Source organism: Macrobrachium rosenbergii, chromosome 50, assembly GCF_040412425.1.
Source record: "Macrobrachium rosenbergii isolate ZJJX-2024 chromosome 50, ASM4041242v1, whole genome shotgun sequence".
NCBI lineage: Eukaryota > Metazoa > Arthropoda > Malacostraca > Decapoda > Palaemonidae > Macrobrachium > Macrobrachium rosenbergii.
In genome coordinates, this window is record NC_089790.1 from 178,728 (window position 1) to 200,843 (window position 22,116).

General features: G+C 38.3%; 1 protein-coding gene across 1 annotated transcript in view; it reads right to left on the minus strand.

Moving 5' to 3' along the window:
* mgl (megalin) overlaps positions 1-22,116 on the minus strand; it is a 511,712-nt gene that overhangs the window by 44,059 nt on the left and 445,537 nt on the right. The window contains exons 2-17 of the mRNA XM_067093356.1: positions 16,536-16,658; positions 15,972-16,103; positions 15,166-15,396; positions 14,325-14,564; positions 14,060-14,176; positions 13,605-13,792; positions 13,344-13,463; positions 12,795-13,027; positions 12,450-12,655; positions 12,047-12,244; positions 11,252-11,386; positions 10,836-11,045; positions 10,310-10,505; positions 9,874-10,127; positions 8,365-9,410; positions 7,308-7,441 (exon numbers count right to left, since the gene is read on the minus strand). Coding sequence (XP_066949457.1) covers positions 7,308-7,441; positions 8,365-9,410; positions 9,874-10,127; positions 10,310-10,505; positions 10,836-11,045; positions 11,252-11,386; positions 12,047-12,244; positions 12,450-12,655; positions 12,795-13,027; positions 13,344-13,463; positions 13,605-13,792; positions 14,060-14,176; positions 14,325-14,564; positions 15,166-15,396; positions 15,972-16,103; positions 16,536-16,658 — 3,763 coding nt within the window. The remainder of the gene's footprint in view (positions 1-7,307; positions 7,442-8,364; positions 9,411-9,873; positions 10,128-10,309; positions 10,506-10,835; positions 11,046-11,251; positions 11,387-12,046; positions 12,245-12,449; positions 12,656-12,794; positions 13,028-13,343; positions 13,464-13,604; positions 13,793-14,059; positions 14,177-14,324; positions 14,565-15,165; positions 15,397-15,971; positions 16,104-16,535; positions 16,659-22,116) is intronic.

Genomic DNA, 22,116 nt, shown 5'->3' on the forward strand with positions numbered 1-22,116 from the left:
TCAAATGAGGACGCTGGGATGAAGCATTATAAATCCAGCTCAAACCTGTCGAAGTACGCTAGACGTGAACTTACCGGCCTACCTCGTTTTTTGTCTCAGTTTCTTTAAAATCTCTGTTGTGGCCACAAGCAGTGAGAGAATATCCATCCATGGTAAGCATTATTTTATGATTACTGAAAACCTTTCTTTAAAAAAAATAACAATATTGCTAAAAAGCTGTGATGAACATGTTTATTTAATCATTTTGAGTGAAGTTACATTTTATATAACTGACACCTCTGGAATTATTTGAAACAATAATGTCCCCAGATATTTATGATCACATTGTGAAGGAAACTGTTCGTTATGCCACGGCCAGCAAAAACAAACTGGATGTTGTGTTCAGTGTAGATGAACTGAAATCTCTGATAGGAATTCTACTTTTGTCAAGTTACCACAAATTACCATCGGAGAGGCATTATTGGTCAAAAGATGAAGACTTGGGTGTTTCTGTTGTAAAAAAAGCAATGTCTCGGAATAAATTTCAAGTTTTGAAGAGTGTTGTGCATTTCTGTGATAATGCAGATGCAGAAAATAACACAGGGGATAAAGGATTCAAAGTAAGAAGCCTGATCTCGAAGCTTCAGAAATCATTTACTCAATATGGAGTATTTGAGGAATGCATTAGTGTTGACGAAATGATGGTAAAATATTATGGGCATAACTCCCTGAAGCAGTTTATCCAGGTGGAACCTATTAGGTTTGGATATAAACTTTGGGCGCTTTGTGGGACCTCAAGCTACTGTTATAATTTTGATCTTTACTGTGGTAAGAATCCTCAACTAGATAAGAGTGATGCAATAGCATTGGGTTCAAAAGTTGTCTTGAAGATGCTTGAAGCTGTAGCAGATCCGGAATCTCATACTGTCTTTTTTGATAATTATTTTACTGGTTATGAATTATTAGTTTACCTACGAAATATTGGTTTTCAAGCGTCGGGAACACTCAGAGAAAATCGTTTGAAGAACTGTACATTGAAATCAACAAATGATATGAAAAAAGAAACAAGAGGCTCATATGACTACAGGTTTGACACTAATGAAGAAGTGCTGATGGTAAAATGGCTAGATAACAAATGTGTAACTGTTGGTACTAATTACGACACTGTAGAACCCCTTGCAAAGGTCCAACGTTGGATTAAGACATCAAGTCAAAAGGAAGCGTTCCTCAACGAAATGCAATTTTCAACTATAATAAATGTATGGGTGGTGTAGATCACCATGATTGGTTAATAGGGAAATACAGTATTCTGTTTCTATTCGAGGAAAGAAATGGTATTGGCCTTTATTCATTAGAATGATAGATATGGCAGTTGTGAACTCATGGATTATTTATAAATTGCTGCACCAAGGACATGGTTTCACACATCTGAGTCTACTAGATTTCAAAGGGCAATTTCTGTAGCTTATCTGAAATTGGCTTGCATGGAAGGCTCAGTAGGAAGACCCTGTGGTACCTTACACTCACGCACAAATTTTGCTGATGTTCATTATGATGGTAAAGATCATTTTATTGAAAAGCGCAACAATCAGCAGAGGTGTATGAACAAACCATGTACAGCAAAACCAAGAACCTTTTGCTCTAAATGCAATGTGACTCTTTGTATTGAATGTTTCAGCTCTTATCATAAAAGAAAATAAGATTGTCAGGTATAACAATAAAAGAAAGTACATTTAGTTTATGAAATTAAATTGTTTTTCAGCTAGAACTTAGGTGGGAATTCATAACATTTAAGTAAAAATGACAATATGGAACTGTTTATCTTTATCTGAAAAGATAATGCTTTACTTAACAAATATAAACATAAAACCTATTGTCCCAGTGTCCTCATTTGAGGACAGCTTGAAAACATGATTTTATACCCCTTTGTCCCAGCGTCCTCATTTGAGGACAGCTTACTGTAAGCTTACCCTTAGATATAGATTTTTTCTTTCTACTTCATATGTTTTCTTGACCCTTAAATATATATTATTTAGCAAAAAATTCCAGAAATTCAAAAAATACAAAAGTTGGGTTAATGGGTTAACGGAGTGGCAAGCAGAGAACACCAAACTCACCCCGGGCCAAGGGTGCCTTTTGGGAGAAATTCTCCCTACCCCTTGCACTTCAAAAGTGGCTTCCCTCACTAGCCAAGCGTGCATGGAGGGTAAACCCTTCCTCATCTCCAGGAGACAGATCCCCCTCTCTTGTCTTCCCCGGAGATTCTGAGTTTTGGGAGGAGGAGGGAGCCCGGCCACTTTCACAGTGACTCGGCTCGACCCTGACTGCGCCTCTAACTTGTTCAGTGAGCAACTTCCTAAGATCCTGGATTCGCTCCTGAAGGCTGAAGCTGAGACTAAGGACAGGCTTAGCAGGTCCTTAAACTCTCTGACTTTGGCAGAGGCAACGTCAGTGGTCTACAGCGAAGATGCTTTGTTTCAGGTCCTGACGAAATCTCTCTTGGCGAAGTTTTCAACAGGACCTTTACGACTTCATCACGGCCCGGATGAACTACCGGGAAGCACATCTTTTCGGCAGCTTCCATCCGTCATGAGCCTAACAGGCTTATGAAGAGCTCCATCTGGGAGCTAATCTCTTTCCCTCAAGAAGAGGTTGATGCGGTCCTAGCTGAAGCAACTAGGACCAATCAGAGTCTCTGCTCCCGTTGGGGGCTTGCCTAAGCGTAAGCAAAGCAGAGCCCGCCGGACCCCATCCTAAGTCCGGTAAGAAGTTCAAAAAGTTTAAACGGCTCCCTGCTCAGACTGTCTTGCAGGCTGTCCAGGTCCCCGCACCCGGCCAGCCTTCAACCTTGCACACTCAGCCTCAGCCTCAATATGTGCTGGTTCAACCAGCTCCTCAGTCTCTCGCTGCCCCCTCGTATGTATCTTCCCCGGCTTTCAATGCTTCATGAAAGCCACGGGCATTTTCGGTCTATCCAGAGTGCAAGGGAACTAGGGCCAGAGGATACTACAGAGGCAGGGGAGCACCTCGCTCCTCCTCCCGAGGAAGGGGGGCAGAGGCTCCAGAGGAGGCAGACCATCTCCCGCCCAGTGAGATATCCAGGTAGGCGGGAGGTTGTACCATTTTCGGGACCAGTGGAACTTCAGTCCCTGGGTCCAGAGCATAGTCTCCAAAGGACTGGGGTGGAGTTGGTGCAGAGGTCCTCCCCCACTTAGTCAGGTTCCATCAATCACCGTCCAAGGCTCTGAAGGACTTCGTGAAAGATCTATTACAAAAGAGGGCAATAAAGAAAGCGAGACACTTGAAATTCCAAGGCAGACTGTTCAGTGTTCCAAAGAAAGGTTCCAGTCAACAGAGAGTAATTCTAGACTTGTCCCGTCTAAATTCTTACATTCAATGCGACAAGTTTCGAATGCTTACAATCTCGCAGGTTCGGACCCTACTGCCCCGTGGAGCTGTAACCACCTCTATAGATCTTTCAGACGCTTACTATCACGTCCCGATTGCGAGAAGGTTCTCTCCTTATCTGGGGTTCAGACTGGGAAATCAAGCATACTCGTTCAGAGTCATGCCATTCGGTCTCAACATAGCCCCCAGAATCTTCACCAAACTGGCAGATACGGTAGTTCAGCAACTACGGTCTCAAGGGATCATGCTGGCCGCATACCTGGACGATTGGATCATTTGGGCATCCAACGCCAATGAATGCCGGAAAGCAACAGCCATAGTAATCGGCTTTCTGGAATCTCTAGGCTTTCAAATAAACAGGGAGAAATCCCGCCTAATACCGGAGAGTTGCTTTCAATGGTTAGGGATCCAGTGGGACCTACGTTCACACAAACTATCTCTTCTGCCGGCCAAACGGAGAGAAATAGCCAAGGCAACCAGACAGTTCCTCAGAAACAAGAAAGCTTCCCGCCGTACCCAAGAAAGAGTCTTAGGTTCTCTTCAGTTTACTTCGGTAACGGATCTTTTACTGAAATCCAAACTGAAGGATATAAACAGGGTAAGGCGGAGCCGAGCCAACATCAGGTTCAGAGACAAGGTGTCTCTAATTCTGCCAATTTTGAAAAAGAGACTCTGGCCTTGGACAACAGTCAAGAGCTTATCGAATTCAGTACCGCTTCAATTTCCCCCTCCGGCACTAGTGATTCACACTGACGCTTCTCTAAGCGGGTGGGGAGGATACTCTCAACACAAGAAAGTTCAGGGGATTTGGTCTACTGTGTTCCGCCAGTTCCATATCAATGTCCTGGAAGCTATGGCAGTCTTTCTAACCTTGAAGAAGCTACATCCAAACAGTCTGATCCATATAAGACTGGTCTTGGACAGTGCAGTGGTGGTACATTGTATAAACAGAGGGGGTTTCAAGTCGAGCCGGATCAACCAGGTTATGATAGCAATATTTTCCTTAGCAAACAAACACCGGTGGCATCTGTCTGCTACTCATCTAGCAGGAGTCTGGAATGTCATTGCAGATTCCCTATCCAGGACAACTCCGCTGGAGTCGGAATGAATGGTCCCTGGACAAAACTTCATTCAATTGGATTTGCAGTCAAGTTCTGGGTCTCGAAGTAGATCTCTTTGCAACAGAATGCAACCACAAACTTCCCTGTTATGTGGCTCCCAACTTGGACCCTCTAGCACACTCCACAGATGCAATGTCAATAGATTGGAACAAGTGGCGGAGGATCTATCTGTTTCCTCCAGTAAACCTGTTACTGAAAGTCCTTCACAAGCTCAGGACATTCAAGGGCCAGGTAGCTCTGGTGGCTCCCAATTGGCCGAAGAGCAACTGGTTTCCGCTTCTTCTAGAGCTGAAGCTTCGGTGCTTACAAATTCCCAAACCAAAACTGACGCAAATAGTACAAACTCAGACTGTGTCAGCTTCCTCAAGAATTCAGAATGCCCTAGCTTTGTGGATTTCATGAAGTTTGCAGCTCAGAAAGATGGTAATATTGACCCTATTAACACTTTGTTCCTAGAATCAGACAAATGGGAATCCACTCTCAAACAGTATGACTCAGCAGTTAAGAAATTAGCACTCTTCCTAAAAGAATCTGAAGCAACCATAATGACCACGAACCTAGCAATTTCATTTTTTAGGTCTTTATTTGAAAAAGGTCTTGCCTCGAGTACCATTACTACAGCCAAATCAGCTTTGAAAAAGATATTTTTACACGGGTTCAATATTAACTTAATGGACTCTTTTATTTTTCTTCAATCCCTAAAGCCTGTGCCCGTTTGAGACCAGTAACCCACCCACACACGGTTTCCTGGTTCTTAAATGATGTCCTTAAATTAGCCTCAGAAACTGATAATCAATCTTGTTCATTCCAAAGTTTATTGATGAAGACCTTATTTTTAATTAGTTTAGCTTCAGGTGCTAGAATTTCCGAGCTGTCTGCCCTGTCAAGAGAGCCCAATCATATCGATTTCCTTCCATCAGGTGAAGTGTTGCTAGCCCCTCACCTTAAATTCCTAGCTAAGAATGAAGATCCTCGAGATAGATGGTCTCCCTGGAAGGTCGTCCCCCTCCCACAAGACCTATCCTTATGCCCGGTCTTTACTTTAAAGGCTTATTTAGACAGGACCTCGCAAATAACTTCGGGGCCTCTGTTTATAAGGGAAGGTGGAGGAACTATTTCTATGAAGGCCATCAGACAACAGATCTTATATTTTATTAAACAAGCAAACCCAGACTCAGTTCCGAAGGTTCATGACATTAGAGCGGTGGCCACCTCCACTTATTATTTCCATCACATGAATTTTGAGGATCTTACAAAATATACAGGGTGGAAGTCTCCACTGGTTTTCAAACGCCACTATTTGAAATCCCTAGAAGCTCTAAAATTCACCACAGTGGCGGCAGGAAGCATTGTTCCTTCCTCTATTTAACTCCTTTTCTTTATATTCGGTCACTTTCCTCCCTCCTACCTGCCTCACTTACTCCCTTTCCATCACCTCCGGGTCAGGCATACTTCACAGCCTGTCTCCTGACCATGTTGCAATTTTTGTATTTGTCCCCTGTTTGTAACTTTCAAGTACGTTTTATGTCTTTTTGTTCTCTTGTCTTGCGGGACATAGTTCCCCCACCTTACTATAGTTTATGTACTGGAATATCTATTTTGCTGCTTGGATAATTAAAGTTCTTGTGGAATTTAGTTTTATTTCTTTCCATTACAAGTTTCTTTAGTTTTTCAGGATGGTATTTTGTTTCTCTGTTATTATTTCACCGGGTGACACAGGTCGGAAAACCCAGAAAAAGGATTTTGACAAAGGAAAAATCTATTTCTGGGGAGAGACCTGTGTCACCCGGTGACCCACTCTCTTCTTCCTTTTCCCCCTTGATAAAAATACCATTCCTAGGTGGTGGGTGCTAACATGGAATGTAGGTGGCGCTGATGTGTTGACGGTCCGCGAGTGGTGCGGGCGTTGTATCGGCACCTCACTCGGTGGGACTTTTGACATCGGGAATGTCTACAGGGCGGAGACCTGTGATTGTGACAATCTCACCCTTTCACATACACGACTCCATTTCATGGAGCTCGCGCTGGGGGTAGTAACTCCAGCTTGGCATTTAGCTTTTCTCTGGTATATTTAGCAATGGATTTACCTAGAAATAAGTGCTGAATGGTTATTTCACCGGGTGACACAGGTCTCTCCCCAGAAATAGATTTTTCCTTTGTCAAAATCCTTTTTCATAACCCATTGCAATACTCATGGCACCCACTTTGTTTCCAACAAAATGTCCCACACACAAATTTCTGAAGGAAGATGTACAGTGTCTTGCAGCAGGCAAGTACTTGTGCAAAAGTGGTGGATCCAGCAGTTATTACAAGTACACCTAAGCTTCTGTTTGCAAGAGTATATTGATGCCTGTATGTTAAAGAGAGCTATGGCTTTTATTTTGTACATTTTCTCCTTTTTTAATAATTTCCTTTCGTCAATTTTTTACAATGATTAGTGATAACAGCATCATCTTCAGTTGGTAAAAGTCTTATAATACCCATTACGAACAGTCTTAAACACTTTACAGTTGAGAGTTTGTCAATTACCTAATCCTTTTCTGTTTATCTGTTAAGGATTTAAGGCATTTGGTCATTTAGTTTTCTTTATTATAATTTGTTCCAATGTCTAAGATCTACATTTTAATCTGTTCCAATGTCTAAGATCTACATTTTAATCTATCACTGTAGCAATCACAGGCAATGATAAAAATAGCCTGAAGAACATAAAAATAATGACAAAAACAGTGATTTTCACACATCATCTTAGTTGATCTACTTCTTCAGTAAATAAAATATAATTCAAGAGTAAAGATTTACCTAAAGGCTTTCTTTCCACAATCAGCATTGTTTTCATCAGAGCCATCACCACAATCATTTTCACCATCACAAATCCAAGAATGGAAGATACAACGAGCATTGTTGCAACGGAAGTAATTATCACCACATGTAACCTGAAAATATAAACAAAAATTAACTTATGACTGGCAGACTCAAATACAAATCTAAACAAACTATATAGCACTAAAGTTGCAAAACAAAATGTTTAAGACGACCTGAGGGAATACGATAATATTAAAGATGGAAGAGACATGGAAGGTCAAAGTATATAAAAATGACAATGCTATGAAAATACTGGAGAAGGAGCTAAAGGCTCAGAAAAATTGTCAGAACAGACAACTGTCCGCTTGACTTCACACTGCAGAGGTCAGCCACAGCAGTCTTTATAATCCAGCAACTACAGGAAAAGTAACCTTGAGGTGGTATCTGACAAACTACAGAGAAGAAAAAATTATTATACTGTATAAGCATTACACAGTGATGCTGCATTCCAACATAAGATCTAGGGTGAATGGCAGGTGTTGGATGAACTTAAGATAATTTTGGTGCCCACAGTGGATCTTCCCTCAAACCTTTACTGTTTATCGTAATAATAGAAGAAGGGACCAGGAGGCCACTGGAAGCTGTTCTATGCAGTGTAACAAGCGTTAACACCAGAATCTGAGGAAGAAGCTCCAGAAATGTTTAAAAAATGGAAGAGTGGAATGGAGAAGAGGATTGAAAATTACGTTTGCTTAACAAAGATTGTGACGAGTGAAAGAGTAGCAAAGAAAAAAATCCAGTTAGGAAAACGGCCATGTGGATGTTGTGAGGAAAGTATGGGGCTAAACTTTGTATGTACTGTGTACATCATGTAACAGATGGTGTCACATGAGATAATTAAGACTGCAAAGCATACATGAAGTATGAGATTTTCTATGCCTAACGTATATAAGGAGAGAAAATGGGGGAGAGGAGGACAGTGGAGAACAGTCATTACTTTGTGAACACTGGACAGTGACAAGCTGGAGTGACCTTGCACCTTAATAATACCAACCTCTCCACAAGTATCAGGCTCATCAGAGGAGTCTTCACAATCAGCAGTTCCATCACACTTCCAACTTTTTGGAATACATATGCCGGAGAGTTCGCATCTAAACTGATTCTCTTCATTACACTGATGTGGTCCAATTGTGGGGCAGCCATATTCATCGGAGGAGTCATCACAATCAGGAATTCCATCACATTTGTAAGACTCATGTATACACTGCTTTTGATTGTTACATTTGAATTGGGCTGCTGTACAAGCAATTGGAGGGCATCCTTCCTCATCCTTGTTATCATAGCAGTCATTATCGTCATCACACACCCAAGCCTGGGGAATACAAGCCCCTGTACTGGGGCATGTGAACTGGTAGTAGGAACAAGTTTTATTGGCACAAAAGTCTCCTTCATCTGAGCTATCACCACAATCATTCTCTGAGTCACACTTCCAGTTCATCGGTATACATCTGCCATTGTCACACTGGAAGTAGGATGCTTCACAGGTAATATTCAAACAGCCTGTTTCATCAGAGAAGTCTCCACAGTCATTATCCGAATCGCATTTAAAAGTGTTGGGAATACAACGTCCTGACTGACACTGAAATTCGTCTTCGCGACAAGTTACTTTAGTGCAGTTCTGTTCCTCGTCCGAGTTATCAAGGCAATCATCATCTCCATCACAGACCCAAGTTTTCTGAATGCATCTTCCATTAGAGCACGTGAAGTCCCATGGGGCACAGGAAGGATCCATGGGCTCAGCCTCTGGATCTACTTCACAAGTCTTTTCATCTGAAGAACGCAACCTCTCTCCTACAGGGCATCCACACTTAGCTACTAGGGAACTGCCATTGCCAGGAACTGGGAAACAAAACTTTTCACAGGGATTTGCACCATTGCATGGATGATGTTCTTCAATAACCTGTGCTTTTCCGCTGTAGATTCTAATACCATATAAACGATTACTCTCAGCCACTTGAGCAACAATTTTTTCTTGGGAACCATCAGTTTTATTCATTTTCAATATGGCATCACGACGCCAATCTGTCACATACAGCCAATCTGAAAATGAAAGGTATAAAACTTAGGATAGATAGCTATTACCTTCACCTTAGTAATTTTTTCTTAACACAATTTACTTTTAGTAAACAGTATTTGGAACCTTGAATGCTCCTATTTGATGGAAAATTTAACATTTTCTAATTGTTTGTGCAAATTCTATTGCATAATGCATGAATACAATAATGAACCAACAACTAGGCTGTTGTGAAGTGTAGTCAAGAAAAATCTAACTTCAGTTCCTAAGTACTATTTTATTTATTGACTCCACTCATAAACAATTTAACTGATGATAAAAGCACATGACTAAATCTTACTCTAATTTTATTTACAAGGCTGGCTACATGTCCTCATAAGAACTCCCATGTTCATCACCCTAATAATTTCATAATTAACAAACCTAATTAAGCCATCACACAATACAACATCATTCAAAATTCTTTTAAGCTTAATTAAAAAATCTTACCATTAAATATAACAAGGGAGAACGGATGTCGTATACTCTGAGAACTTATGGTTTTAACATCTGTACCATCCAACTTCGCATGCTGTACATGGTCTAACAAAGCATCACACCAGTATATACGATCTGTTGCATAATCAACTGACAGCCCATTAGGCCATCCTAGCAACACGTTTCTAAATACCATTACATTAGTGCCATCGAGAAAAGTTCTACTGATGTTTGCCGGACGGTCCCATTCGGAGTAGAAAATATACCTGCAAACAAAAACAACAATTAACAAAGATAAAGCAAAACTAAACAATGTATATTAAACTATTTAGGCTTGAACATAGGAAACAAAACTTCTGATTGTTTATATCATTTGTAAGTTATATACTGCATAAATCATTCTTATTTTTGTTTCATGATAAAAAAAAAGAAATAAACAAAAACTTACCCTTTGTTGGGATGTACAACTATTGCCCTAGGACGTTTGAGATCGCTAAGCAGAACTTTTCTGTATTCTGGTTTTTCAGTATAAAGGACATTTAGAGTTCCTTTACGGCTGTCAATGTAATAGAGGTTTTTGGAAATCCAATCCAATGCTAAGCCTTCTACACCTTCATTCTGTGATGCCAATAAGTTTTGGCGACCTACGGAAGATACAAATACAGTGTAATATCTAAAAACAATCAACTATATAAGTAAAATAAAAATTAAAATATACAGAAAAGCAAAGGAAAATTATAAAACTGAATTACAGTACTGATGACAGAAGATTAGCAGAGCCAGAGTAGGTCAGAGCAATGCAATGACAAATTACCTGAAGTGTTGCACAGACATTTATAAATGAGAGAACCAGGGATTAGGACCAGGTAATGGTCAAGAAATCATATTTTGTGATACTAAATTTACTTTAAATGCCCAAGATAACAAATTCACACTACAAATTTTCATTCCAATACTAAAACAAATACACTTACCAGTTCCTGTCCTTTTTACACGGTATATAACATCCAGACTAACATCAGAGTAGTAGATGTAGTCATTACGTGCATCAAAGTCAAGACCAACAAATCTTCCAGTTTTAGAAACAATTGGATTAATGGCATCATTGAAATTCTCAGATACTGGTTCTAAAACTTGACCCTTGATGAATTTTTGTTGAGAGTACATCAAGAACTCTGTCACCACTGAAAATATGTAAAAAAAAATGTTAAAAAATCACCACAAAAATTCCAATTGTTGGCAAATATTTGAACAGTGCTACAGAAATGTTTCAATATGAAATACAGTATACGGTACTGTATATATATTTTTGTATAGTACATGTACAGTTTCATGTAATAACAGTAACATTATATATAACAATAATTCCAAATATCACTTCATGTCTTACTTGAACATTTCTTTTGGTCTGGGTTCAATTTGTATCCAATATCACATGCACATCGATAGCCAAGACGAGTTGATCCATACGTCACTATGCACATGTGGTCACAATCTCCATTACTAACTCCACATGGATTACGAACTGAAAATTAATTAAGACGGCTCAATTAGAAATAATAGCAAAATCAACACTAAAGAAACTAAAAAATTCCAAACTGTTAAATACACAAGTCAAGAATGTGTACTATACGGATAATTCCTCTATTTATTTACACAGCTATCAGGAGCTCAGAAACCTGTAATATTTCATAACTACCCAAAATGCTAAACACATCAGCTTGGAAAATTTATATACTGAATTCATATTAACTTCTGCAAATAGTTTTTGTGCTTAGGTGGTGTACGTAACTCCACTGTAATAGTTAAACAAGATGTGCTTAGGTGATGTACGTAACTCCACTGTAATAGTTAAACAATATAACCTCTGTAAGTTTTGCTAACTGCAATAATAATTCTGAAACTAAAATTTCTTTTAAAGTCCAAAAACATCATGATAAATTTTAACTAGTGTGCTTTAGATAGAAACATTTAATATTACCATGAACCTCTGATTTCAAATTAAACTTCAGAGCTTTACAACTGAAGCATAGGGAAAGCTTTGATTCTTGATCCTGTACCTCTTCACTGCACAAGTACTTGAATGTTCATGGCTGCATTAGTACAGTAGTATAAAATAGGCACGTAGATAAAAAATCAAAAGCTAAGTAAAATAATTATGAATATTTCATTCAAAGTTCCTCACCTGGTGGCTGCATCAATGCATGAACAGCTTTGATGGCCTTAGGATCCTGAGTTTTGTTGGGATTGCGATAAACTGTGTGAATTGATGCCTTCCCTTCAAACTTGTCTATGCGAAGAACGCCTTGCCGAGTACTATCCGTCCAGTACACGTTGCTTTCAAATAATGTAAGACGGTTGGGAGCGGGAACATTTGGGGACCCTAAAAATAAAATTACAATCTTAAATTGAAGTCTTCCGTTACCCAAACTTACAGTGTTTAACATTAAAGGTAAAAACAGGAAAAATGGAAACTACATTACTACAGTCTGGGTACAACATAGTACAATTTATAAAAGAAGAAATCCATGTTTCCCGTTGTAAATTGATCTGAGAGAGAGACAGCCTCTGATTTTCAAAAATCTAACCTCTGATGATGGCTGTCCTTCCAGTTCCATCGTATGAGATTGTTTCAATGTAATCCAGCAAAGAATCACACCAAAAGATGCGTTTCCCAATGACATCAACAGCAATACCCGACGCCTTGTATATTACATCCTCAACAAGAGCTTGGATGTTGGTTCCATCCATATCAGCACGTATGATACGGTCAGTATCAGCGACAAACATAAGTCTGAAAAGAAATCATACCTCACATTAACAAAAAATGTAGCCATTTACACAACTGTATGAATGCTGCCACTGAAGTTTCCATGATTTTTCTTGCAATGTGAAACGCTTACCAATACAAATTCATCTTTCATGTGACTCACCCTTTTGTTGGGTCCAGGCCGATATCTTGAGGCTCACTTATATTAGTGGACAGAACAATGGCGTGATAACGACCTAATATTTCAAAGACGTCTACTTTTTGACCTAATATATCAACAACGTAAAGTTTGTCTCCAACCCAATCAACTGCCAAGGCTCCTGGAGTCAGTGAGCCTGGCAGAGTCAGTGTTGTTTCTGCTACGTTATCTCTCCCACGGAATTTCTGGGAGTATATCTGTTGACAAAAAATATCAATGTTGATCACACATATGTGGAAAGTGAATTTTGACATAATTCTAGTAAGTTTTCTTAAAGTGACAATATAAAGAACAACAGAGCCAACATAAATAAAATTTTCAATTTCTGGGAGTATATCTGTTGACAAAAAATATCAATGTTGATCACACATATGTGGAAAGTGAATTTTGACATAATTCTAGTAAGTTTTCTTAAAGTGACAATATAAAGAACAACAGAGCCAACATATATAAAATTTTCTTAAAAATGTTTAATACATAACCAAGGAAATTTCTTAAGAAAGGCCAACTTACTTTTCTAGTCTCTACATCTGACCAGTACAGCAGATCCTTCTTATAGTGATAATCCAACCCTGATGCTGAAGTGGCATTGGTGATGACTTCTTTAGCTCCTCCTTCACCTGCATTGCTTAGCTACAGAAATAAACAATTTGGGGTATCAGTTAACACAAACCAAATAAAACAATCTGACAAGCTCTATAGTACAAATATTGAATGTCTGAAATGCCATCACTGAAAGAGCAGAAATACTGAAAATCTAATTAAAAGACTTGCCTTTAAAATCTGATCATGATGTGTGAAGTAAAGAGCCATTTTATGTTCATTAGACACATTTATAGCAGAGCATTTTCTATGGTCATCACTTTTTATCATGAAACCTATGGTACATAAACATTTGTAGGACCCATCAGTGTTGGCACAATGTTGATCGCAGTGACCCCATTCCTGACATTCATCCCGATCTGAAATGGGAATGGTTCCAAATTAATGACCTTAGGCTATGGATAGAGTTAATTAACATATTTCACAATGACCTTAGGCTATGGTAAGATTTAATTAACATATTTCACAATTATCTTGAACTCTGTATTTGTGGGTTCTATCTAGAAAGAGTAGACTAAAAAAAAATAAGTACGAAGAAGAATTTAAAATGCATGTTTAAGCTTAAACAAATGATCCAAAGAGGAACTATATATTTCATCCAGCCATGGGTACATTAAAACATTTACCTGTACACGTCCGAGTGTCGTTTGAAACCTGCTTTCCAGGTGGACAGTAACATTCGCCACCTCCCAAAGACGCTCGGCAAGCATACTCACAGCCTAAACTCGGACAAAGTTCTGCAGCTAAAAATGAAGAACAATTCATTAAAACTAACCCCATCCAAAATTGAAAAATCACGATACAACAGTAATGCTGACATCTGCTAAATGGAAAGCTGTCTTAAACTATACTGTCATCTCAAATTACTGTAAAAAAATAACATGAACTTACAACATGCAGTTCTCTCGTCTGAGCCATCCTCGCAGTCTCTCATAGTGTCACACAATTTTGATTTCTCAATACACCGGTTTTCTGACGCACACAAAAATTTTGAGTCTGGGCAAGCAATGGCTGTACAATTTGCTTCATCTGAAGAATCCGGGCAATCGCTGTGACCATCACAGTGCCAACGACGAGGGATACACAGTGCATTAGCACATCGAAACTGATCTTCGTGACAAGCTGGGAAATCTGAAAAGGAAAGAATAAGTATGTTAGATTGATACCACCAGATAAACTATGAAGCAATGAAAACTATGCAGTCTGTGGTATTGAGAATAAATAAAAGACAGTACCATAAATTTTTAATTTAACTTAATTCATAGAGCTGAATTACAGTCGTCTAATCATATTCATGTCAGCTTGAAATGGATTACTGTAATACAATTAATCACAAATACACAAACTTGTATCCTCTCATTCTGAATTACTGTCTCAGGAATACATCAGCCAGTTCATATACTTTATACATACATACATCTAAGAACAGGGGCGAAAGAGAATGAAGTACAGTATATATAATGAGGTATTTGAAAATGAATATGCAAATGAAAGAGGGAGATGAAAATGACACATGTACCTCATGACAACTCAACTGAATGATTAACGAGGACGTGTCCAAAGTGCAATAAATAGAGAGAAAATAACTATAATAAAAAATGATGGGAAGGGGAGACTATAACAACAAAATATTTAACATGAAAGGATACTTGCAGACAGATATCAAATTGACTGATGTATGTCAAATTTATGTGTGTTAGAGAGAGAGAGAGAGAGAGAGAGATTAACCTACCACAGTCTTTTTCATCCGATTTGTCCTCACAGTCGTCTCTGTGATCACATTTGTGACCCATTTCTATACATTTATCGCTACAGCGAAATTTATTTTTGACGCAGGACGTTATATTGCACCCAGCCTCGTCCGATTCGTCCCGACAGTCAAAGTATCCGTCGCATTTTTGGGTGGGGGGGATGCACAGCCCCGAGCTGCACTTGTGATCCTCTTCTAAACAAGTGCGATAATCTGGAGGAAAAATTTACAAAATAGAAAACGAACTATTTGTGATCCTCCAACAAATGCATGCAAGATTCTAAGGGGGAAACATTGAACTACATTTGATATTTAGATTTACAGTGCATTCGCAATATTCTTCGAAATACATGTCGGATCCACAAATCAATTTCAAGGTAAAGCGAACACAAAAAGAAAACTGAATATTTTTTCAAATGAACACAGAATAGCAATAATTAAACTGGTGGAACACAGCCCGGCTTTTTAGGATTGTATATAAATCATAAAAACCTGACAGCTGTCATCTGAACAACTTTGTCGAAAGCGTACGAATCCCACTGGACTGATGACATCCAAACAGGTAGAGCTAAGAATTTGAAGCCTGTGCTGATATACCTATCTGATAACTATATACACTTTTTACAAATGAAGAAAAACCATCTGGGATTCAACAGAATTATGACGTGTTATTAAGCAGTTCCAGATCACTAACATTGATAAGGCTGATAATAGCCAGTTCATTTTTAATCATGGACTTAAAATACATCCATGACAAATAAAGAAAAAACTTAATGCAGTCAACTTACAACATCCTTCCTCGTCGGAATTGTCGCTGCAATCATTGACCATATCGCAGCGCTGATATGTGGGAATACAATATGTATGATTCCATAAGTATTCCCCGCAGGCAAACTGGTCCGGCTCGCACTCCGGAGGCGCTGAAAGGCGCAATATGAATTTCTGTTATAAATAACATTCTTCAAAATACACTTAACTGCCTAGAAATGTCTTTTGAAAAGCTTACATAAACATTTTTTTGAAACTGTACATAAAACAGTTTCTAAGGTAGTTTTTTGAAACTACATAAAACAGTTTTTACAGTAAATGTAAAAAACTCAAATTTTCATAGGGAAACATTTAAGTCTTACACGAGCATAAGTAAAAATCTGTCAAAATACACACAATAAGCTTAGTTAAATTATTTGATGGATGGACACTGACAGAGTCTGAATGTGCGTCCTATACCTATACAAAGTCTATCAACCGAATTAAGCCACAAATAGAATTAAAAATTATACAAGTAAAAGTACAACACAATGTACACTCTTAAAACAACAAGACACGATTAAAAGATAATCAAATGCACTTACGACAAGACTGCTGCTCATCCTCGCCTTCATCGCAGTCTTTCTGGTAATCACAAACCCACCGCTTGGGGATGCAACGATTATTATTACAACGGAACTCTGAAGTCGTGCACGTCCTGAAGTTATCTGTGTGGGAGGAGAAGGAGAAAAGAAACATTATCCAAGGGTCTGAACAGAGTTCACAAGGAAGTAAACACGATATTAAGGAACACACTGGAAATCAGAAGACTATAATTCATGAAAAAAGGACTCTTCTTCCTACCGGGCTTTTAATGGATGGTCTGTCGGTCTCTGAATGAGTTAAGCAACTTCTTTTTATTGTGTCCATCAGGTCCAAGCACGACATGGTAATTAGGGTGCCTGTCCCACTGACCTTTGCACAGTAAAAATAAGAATTCACGCTACTTGCATTCTGTATTCTTCCTTAATATTTTAAAATATGAACCTTAAATAACCATCACCATTACTAAGAATTTTTACTGTAGCTTTCCAAGCCTGAACACAAATATCAGTAAAATATATGAACCCAAAAATAAAAAAACGATGATAAAACAATGCTATACAAACAAATACATAGCAATAATGAAAAAAAAAACGAAACAAAAATTCGTAAAATTAAAAGTTGATACACACTGGTAATTAAAACCTTGTAACACTGAAAATAATTTCTTTTCTTTCTTCCGTCTAGCGGCTAGAAGTTGCTGGAGGGAGAGCGAGAGGGACACAAGGATCAATGACCATTTCCAATTACTAAAAGCTGCTTTGGGAAAGCTAAGTCCCCGGAATCTGCTAAACTTTGGAATTTTTCCCGACCCTCACTGAACTTGCTGAAACTCAAGCAGTGAGAGGCCACCCAGATGAAATTGGTCGAGAGAGAGAGAGAGAGAGAGAGAGAGAGAGAGAGAGAGAGAGAGAATAATTTTACGTTCAAGCTCAGCTCAGAAAGTTTGCTTGGGAGGCAACATTTTACGTCAAAGTTCTGTAGCGGTGAATATCTTATGAATGGTTTCGCCCACTGAGGTGAAGATTACCTCGTTGAGGACACCAAGAGAGAGAGAGAGAGAGAGAGAGAGGAAATTTTCTTGCTTATAAGATAGTAGAAAATTTCATTCTGGTTTAAAGACATACCACAGATGCATCACTTTGAGGAAGGTTTAAAGGGAAAATGAATGCAAACTGAATGAATTTATCACATACACTCAATATTATCTTGTTACCACAATTTCTAATGTTACCACATTTTCTAAGATTTTTCTTCTGTTTTGGCAAAAACAGGCAAACTAACTAACCATTATATATACAGTATATATGTATATATATATATATATATATATATATATATATATATATATATATATATATATATATATATATATATATATACACACATATATACTGAGCCATAAATATTGTTTCATACTGAATTCAATGTAACCTGGGAATGACTTCAACCCAAGGGGATTTATCACTGAAAAATGCGGCAAAGGCAATTGTCAGTTAAAATTTCCCAGTGTGTTTAATTTATTCCAGTATGTGTACGATACAATTTTTCAATGAAAACGACGAAACTGAATAAAAAGATACTTTCCTAATTATAACCTTTAGTGTAATGATTCCAGACAGTGAACGGTGGTAATGCCAATGACACATGACGCTGGAAATCGTAAACAGAAAAATCAAAAGACTTCTTAAATGCAGAGGACAAGGTGGGGTTGTTTGTTGTTAAATTGGCGGATGAGGAGGGGGGGGAAGTTAATACAAGTTGCCCTTGACCATGACCGAGCCTGCTGCGTCATAACCAATGTCAAACACTGGCAACTCGGGTATCCTTTCCGGTCATAATCTCTCAACAAATGAAAAAGATTGCTATATCGTTACCCGAGTCAATCCAGTAGACAGCCAAATAAAACACCTGTCTGGACCAACTCTTCTTGCAAATTAACAACAATGGAACACACGTTTCTCAAGCGGATGACCACGGAGCTGAAGCACATACAGTACACATTACACATACTGTCAAAACTTAGTGATGTAAAAGGTTCCAACGGCAAAAGCAAGGTCCCGAACCTGGGAATTCATGTACAGTCCCGAAGGTCGAGCCGGGGTTTCTTCAATCTGCATTGGGGAGATCTATCTATCTATCTATATAATCAAATGTTTACCAAGTCTAAAATCCCATACAATACTCGCATATAAGTATAAGGCACAAAAATATAAAACAACAAATAGGTCACGGAGCACTGGCAAAGCAGTAACAAACGGCGTGGATCGAGCACGGTCTAAAATCACAGCCTAGAGCAGTGTATGTCCATGTAAGGGGCATCCCGGTACAAACATATTGGACGCCACAATTTCCACCTTGGATTTCACTGCTTTCGAGTTGCACGTTGATGGCAACGTGACATGAGCTTCGATTGAATGACGTGAAGCACTTCCATTTAAGTGGCTTTATAATGCATGTAAAGTTACGTGATGGCATCGCTTTAAATAAAAAACACTAAATTTGTTAACTATAGATTTCACACGACATTTATAGAGTAAGAATCCCGAGGTTCAGATAATTACTACCACGTTATTGCCAGTATTTTAGAATATTTTGTGGTCCCGTAATCAAGTTGACCAATAGTTTTTCATATAATTGAAATCTTGTGGGTACAATTTTAAATAATTGGTTTTATGTGACTGTACACCAATAAATTTTTTTGTGATTGAAATCATGTAATCAGGCTTATCAATAACTTTTTTTTGTAACTGAAATCATATAGTCAGGTTAACCAAATGTTTTCAAACCGATTATGTAGTCATATTTCTAAAAAATTTTATCCGACTGAAACCCTGTAGTCAGGTTTACCAAATGATTTTTCCATCTATATGAAGCTTTTCACATAAGTCGGGTTTACCAAATGATTGTTCCATCTATAAGAAGCTATTTACATAAGTCAGGTTTACCAAATAATTTTTCCATCTACAAGAAGCTATTTACATAAGTCAGGTTTACCAAATGATTTTTCCATCTATATGAAGCTATTTACATAAGTCAGGTTTACCAAATGATTATTCCATCTATAAGAAGCTATTTACATAAGTCAGGTTTACCAAATAATTTTTCCATCTATAAGAACCTATTTACATAACGGTATTTACAAAAATGGTTATTTACTATAAGAAACGTACTACCTGAACCACATAAGGAAAAAGTGACAAAAATATTATCATTGCTACTGTCCAGAACTGACAATTATATAACCAAGAATACTCCTTTAACCTGTTTCTAGTCACGTGTTTTAAAAAACTTGTCACCTAAAGAATTGTCCCACAGCTCTTTCTCTCTCTCTCTCTCTCTCTCTCTCTCTCTCTCTCTCTCTCTCAACAGCAGTAAGATTATAATCCTTAAGAGAGAGAGAGAGAGAGAGAGAGAGAGAGAGAGAGAGAGAGAGAGAGAGAGAGAGAGAGAGAGAGAGAGACGTCTTGTATCGTGACCTTGCGATTATTTCAAGGTTACCGGCCATGACAAATGGTGTAAATTGTACGTTTTACAGAGAAATAAATATAAGGACTTCGGTACAATGCGGCCATGAATTTCCCACCGTAACTTAGCAAACTCATGCACAATAAATTCAAGAGTATACTACTGATTCTGTACAATTTTGAAATAAATAAATGCCGATTCCATTAAAGTACGCTCACTTTAATCAAAATATTTATATATTATATATGATAACTAGCCGATCTCAGATGTTACAGCTCACGAGAGAGAGAGAGAGAGAGAGAGAGAGAGAGAGAGAGAGAGAGAGAGAGAGAGAGAGGGTGAAAATTAACCTTACTGACGTCACAACGAAAAGGGGATGAGATGACGAAACAAGAATCCTCGCTCAATACGTCTCGCATCTCCGTTCATTACACGACAAGTAGCGAGTCCCGGGTAGCGATTACCTGCGATTCTAGGAAGAGAAGAATAGCTCTCAACCAAGCTTTTATTCTCCCGCTCCTCGGCAGGCTGCGAAGCCGATAAATATTTCCCCCAACTGATTTTTCTGCTCCGTCACCAAATAACACCAATAATTCTCAAGAGTTGATCTACGGGGCATGAAAATGGCTCCCAGCAAATTATTTTGTGAGGAGACATATTTTTGGTAATACAAAAAAAAGTCTTTTCGCCGAAGAGCTCAAAGGATGTGTGAACATTCGGACACTTTCAAGTAGAAATTAAAGAATGTTTATTTAAACACAGTTATGACATAAGATTGGTTAAAAAAAAAAAAATTATAAATGACCGATAAACAAAAGGGGACTACCTGGGGACCGAATGAGGACCAATGGGCGCATCCCCAAAATCAAACCCGGATTCCTGTGATGTACAATGGGAAACCCAAACTCCAATCCCGTCTATTTCCGCTAAACAATGAAGCCAAGAAACGCTTACGTGTGCATATGGTACGATCTTACTCTTAACATGAATAAAAAGAGGAATGATCAATGCTATAATCAACGTTTCCTCATCTGGCAGATCGAAAAAAAAAATTGGTTGAACTGACACGGAATTTATCCAACTTCCTATTGACCTAAAGAAAAATAACTTTGCATTATTATTGAATATACTTATAAAAATATCCACACTGACTGATGATAATTTAGTATAAAGGTATCGAAGGTGGCTAACTAAGCATGCTATTGCACAACGAGCATCATTAAACACAACAACAGTCTGGAAATACCCGCCCGCTCATCAATATTCGTTCCAAGAAAGGACAGCCGACGATTTTCCAGGAACCACCGGTCACAATAATTATTTATCTTGCTTCCTCGGGGGAGCTCGGTTCCCGGTACAACGAGCATTGAAACCTCCTGAAAACCTCTGTAGCGCGCTAGACACCTCAGGGTCTGGTATCATACGAATACCTTTTCATGCGAGAATTAATATATTCCCGACGGAACTGAATAAACGAGAGATAGATCGATACACTACTTCTTACTCGGAGATTTCATTCTAGATTTCACGAGGAAATATTGGAACACCTGATTTCCCACTTATGGCAAATAAATGCCTGTACTGAAGCATTGAAAATCTGTATCATATTGGAACATAAACAAATGCCCTCTTCGCAACTGAGAACTGGGAAGCATTTTTGTTCAACTAAATACATCAAAGATAGGGAGATTATCTACGAGCACCTGTGAAAAGGTATTGTAATTCTTGAAGCCTAACAGATAAACCTTTAATTGATATACGTGACAGAAATATGGCCAAGGACTCAAATGTTATCTTTGTGACAGAAGTGCACTTGAATGAGTTAGCGATTTTAAGCAAATAATCAACTTGAATTTCTTTTTATTTTTATTTGCAAATGAAAACATTTGGAGAAAAATTAACTTTTGAGTATTTTAACGAATGGTGGCACAATTCATATACATCATGTATCTTATCTCAGAACAATCAATTTTTAACAGCTTAAGGATCGTGCTTATCAGTGCAATAAGGTGCTATCCAAATTTCCGAGGTGTTAGCAATTGTTGAAAAGCCTTATTTTTCTTAATAATAACAATAAATCTAATATAAGAAGTGGTAAGAAAATTAAAGAAATGT